The 3,869-nt window shown below is 45.1% G+C and overlaps 2 protein-coding genes across 4 annotated transcripts in view; both read right to left on the bottom strand.

Moving 5' to 3' along the window:
- The window catches only part of LOC109542730 (guanylate cyclase 2D), a gene marked incomplete at its 3' end in the record, with an annotated part of 99,595 nt that overhangs the window by 43,174 nt on the left and 52,552 nt on the right, over positions 1-3,869 (bottom strand).
- The window catches only part of LOC109542767 (MFS-type transporter SLC18B1), a 4,986-nt gene continuing 1,401 nt past the window's right edge, over positions 285-3,869 (bottom strand). For 2 of the 3 annotated variants that reach the window (XM_019912138.2, XM_048662438.1), the window contains exons 2-13: positions 2,690-2,881; positions 2,391-2,622; positions 2,264-2,337; positions 2,061-2,208; positions 1,940-2,008; positions 1,783-1,873; positions 1,589-1,731; positions 1,342-1,535; positions 1,190-1,285; positions 968-1,136; positions 698-913; positions 285-634 (exon numbers count right to left, since the gene is read on the bottom strand). In XM_019912138.2, the coding sequence (XP_019767697.1) occupies positions 554-634; positions 698-913; positions 968-1,136; positions 1,190-1,285; positions 1,342-1,535; positions 1,589-1,731; positions 1,783-1,873; positions 1,940-2,008; positions 2,061-2,208; positions 2,264-2,337; positions 2,391-2,622; positions 2,690-2,868 (1,692 nt within the window). In that variant the 5' untranslated portion in view covers positions 2,869-2,881 and the 3' untranslated portion in view covers positions 285-553. Of the gene's footprint in view, positions 656-697; positions 914-967; positions 1,137-1,189; positions 1,286-1,341; positions 1,536-1,588; positions 1,732-1,782; positions 1,874-1,939; positions 2,009-2,060; positions 2,209-2,263; positions 2,338-2,390; positions 2,623-2,689; positions 2,882-3,869 lie in introns of all 3 variants that reach the window. The other variant, XM_048662440.1, reaches the window with a different exon arrangement.

Below are 3,869 nucleotides of genomic sequence, written 5' to 3'. Positions count from 1 at the left end.
AAAACATGAAATTTTGCAATAATCTTGCGCCACCCTTGCACAAAACGACGATAATTTTTCTAATTTCATAGACAACAGAAGACTGTATTTTTTCTGACTGAATCTAAAGCTGGATCCGCCCCTGATTGAACATTATTTATATCCGTTTGCTAACACTGTGGCCATCTGGCCACATTCTAATGAACACACTGCAGTTTTCGACTTCTTCAGTTTCGAAAAAACGTCTTACTTCTGTTCAGGAACACTAAGTTGTTTCAGGTATTAAAACGAGGTGCCACTGGCTGTTCTTAACTTAGAGTATCCTTTAGTTTATTGTTTTTTTTTTATTTTTACACCACATAAAGACATACATTTTGCTATTATTGTCAACATTTATTGCTTTACTTTTTATTGCTGTTATGATTTTAACAGACATTCTCTGTTTGATGTCTGCAATGTCTCATTTCGAAACATGCAAACGTTTTACTCAGCAACCTTAACAAACCCAAACTTTTTTTGCCAAAAATCGGTTGTTTATTTACCAGCTGCAACTAGAGATCAACGATGTCTGTTTCTACACTTCACAAGCTCCCTTTTGCGTGATGTTCACCGTTCCTCGTATGTCGGTTACCTGTTCACCACTGCACTCCCCAAGCTGCAAAATATTTATTTATGACTATTTAATTACATATAATAATCAGGTGGGATGCAAAATTACCGCATTGTCCTGTCGGCGGATTTTCCCGTAAAAATGCACCTTCTCCTGTGTGTACGTGCGATAGTTGGGTCCCACTTCGGCTAGTAGATGCGTCGACTCTGCACTGTCCTGGCCACTATCGCTGTTCCTCCAAGAATCGCTCATTCCGCTGTCCGAGCCCACCTCTCCGCCTGCCCACGTCGAATTGAAGGTGAAGAAAAAGAGCGCCACTACAGCCTGAAAAAGCCCCTGCAACGGCCCATTTCACTCTGATTATTCACCCAAATGTACCATAAAGAAAGTGCCGGTTGCCATCACAGTGGCCGAGACCGGAAAGCCGTAATGCTCCAAGAGGGCTCCCCCAACAGCCGGACCAATCACCTCTCCTAATGAGTACATGCTGGACCAGACGCCTGCGACCACACTGTAGGTTGTGATTGAGTCGCTGCAGCCCCCCAGTCTGTAACAAGTTTCACTAAATTGTCTGTTTAAGTACAACCCCGACATGCTTACATGGCACTGTTTAAGACTCCTTGAAACGTAGGCATTAGAGCCAGAGCGACGGAAATCCCTAGGGTGGACAGAGCGACCAAGTTCAGCCATAGAGAGCTGGAAGCAACAGAAAATCAGCTCAGAAGGCGATGAGTGGGAGTGGAGCTTCTTGCCTCTGAAGCCTTGGAATGTAGGGGCTGGGCCCCAGCAGCAGCAGCCCAACGGTGGAGGTGAACAGACCAACAACCATCATAGACCAGTGGTTGTTGCATTTGTCTGCCAACCAGCCCCATACTGGACTGGACAGGCCATACAAGCCGGAAAAGAGCAGGAATATCAGGCCGACCTTAGCCGGCGTGAGATTGAACTGAAAAGAGAGAGTTAGTTGGGTGCGGATTAGCGAGTCCTGCTAACCCCCACCTGCCGCAGGTGCGGCTCCAAAGTGGGGTCCAGGAAAGCCCAAGTGCTCGATACCACAACAACCACCATGCCAGTGACGAAAACTGCAGGCACCTTGATTAGGCTGAGGACTGTAGTCTTCTTGTTGGTCACATTTTCGAAGTCTGCAGGCCAGGACCAGTAAGGACGAGACAACGTTTTTTCCAAGAACTTACCCACGATAACTGGCATTAACCACATGTTCAACGGCACCATGCTGATCATCGCCACACCGAGAACGAAGAACGGCAGACTAAAGCCGCCTAACTATCTGGAACGAACCCGAAAACAAATTGAGAATGTTTTAGATGCGCATTCTTTTGGATCTTATACCGAATACAAGAACCCACCCAGCACAGGTCCGGTGCTCATTCCGAGCCCCACGAACGTCTCTAGAATCCCCTAGAACAACTCACTGATGAGGCAAATGTTGGGAAATGGTTTGCTCACTTACAATGACTGAGCCGATGTTTTCCGGAAAAGTATTTACAACGAAGACGTAGCTGGCGGTGGAGAACGCGCTCGAGCCCAAGGCCTCGAACCCTCTCACTATGAGACACAAGCTAGTGAATGTGGCGTAGTCCGACACATAATCCAACATTCTGGAAGCAGGGGGGTTTAAGCCAATCCAGACACTGTCGAATTAAATGGACTTACCCGAACAATAAATTACAGGCGCCCGCCACAAACATACCGACGAGGAACAGTAGCTTGGCGCCAACTTTGGGTAGCTGAAAGGCGACCAGTAGAAACTAACTGGGGTTTTGTGGCAGCCTCAACTTACAATTTTGCCGAAAATCGGCGAAGTTATGAACATGACCAAGGCGTAGAAGCTGAAGACTAAGCCCGACATGGTGCTCGACACTCCCTTCAGGGCCGCCTCTTTTGGAAAGTACGGAGCCATAATGGACATCGAGCAGAAGCAAAAGAAGTCGACCAAGGCAAGCATTCCCAAAGTGACTTTCTGCATCCGCGTGAATCGTTTGATTGTGGCTGGTTCCACGCGGGAATTGGTGCTGAGGAAAGTGAGTTTTAATTGGAAAGATTTTCGTGTTATCACTCTTATGGGGATTTTCTACTCACCGCAACAACCTCTCTTTGATTCTTGCGATTTCTCCCGGTGTGTAATCGACCATCCTAATGTTGGACATGGACTTACTTCGTCGATGCCCCAGGTAATCCACTGGGTCCGCATTGCTGCAACTGGGGGACGAAAACTTCGAATTGCCGCTTTCCGGTGATGGCGAAGACATTTCCTCCATATAATCGGCAACGCTGTGTTAAGGACTCGTCAATGACCAAAATTTAAACTAGGTTTCACACATCCCAGATAGCATTTGATATTCTATGAATATCCCAGAATGTTCAAAAAATATACAGAACATTCCGGGAATATCCTGGGAATATACCGTATATGTATGTTCATCAAAGTTCATAAAAAGTATATCCTAGGTATGTACATATATGTACATATTGTGTATGTATATGAAACATATGAAAACATTCTTCCGCAGAACTGAACAGGTTCTAATGAGAACAGTGTAAGCGTTCAAGCAAACCACTTCTGAAGATGTAAGCCACTCGTGCTTGCGAAACCTCAGGAAGAAATTCTACCGAACGACGGCCCAAAAACCCTGAAAAACCCATTAGTTTCATGGAATGGCCTCGAAAGTCTGTCTCTTATTGATATGGTTCCTCTTGGATTTTAATTGTAACGATGAGTCTTTAATGGTCATACTTGTGATAATCGCTTCTTTAATAAAAAAAACCGTTTAATAATGAACGCTGATTTTTTTTCAAACAAACTAAAACAGCGTAAAAAACAGTAAAAGTGCAACCCAAATCAGGTCCAGGGCAGTTTGGCAATGTCCTTGCAACGATTTGGCGGTTTGAAGCAATGCTGCAGACAAGAACAGGCATATTCCGACGGGAGAGAAACGCAGCTGGAGCGATCAATTTGTCTCGCTTTGTTTATTGCGCTGTGCGGCTGCACCGACAAGGACAGGTATAGACAAATTTGCTGTGTGCAGTCTGGCGTCGCCGAACTCGCCCAGAAGAAAACAGAAAAACCATTTAAATCCCACAACCAATTAAATTGGCTCTTATAGAAAAAGTTGGGTCCTAGTTAAACACAAATCAAATAAATTTCAGGATTAGGCAATTCGATTCACTTTCCCGGTCTAACTTAAACATCAAGTTTCATCAACAGAGATAGACTTTCGCGGCCATTCCTTGAAACTAATGGGTTTTTCGGGTTTTTAGG

This window comes from Dendroctonus ponderosae, unplaced genomic scaffold (assembly GCF_020466585.1).
Source record: "Dendroctonus ponderosae isolate FM_Combo_2020 unplaced genomic scaffold, Dpon_F_20191213v2 Dpon_F_20191213_11, whole genome shotgun sequence".
Classification (NCBI taxonomy): Eukaryota; Metazoa; Arthropoda; class Insecta; order Coleoptera; family Curculionidae; genus Dendroctonus; species Dendroctonus ponderosae.
This window is presented reverse-complemented; position numbering and strand designations above follow the sequence as displayed.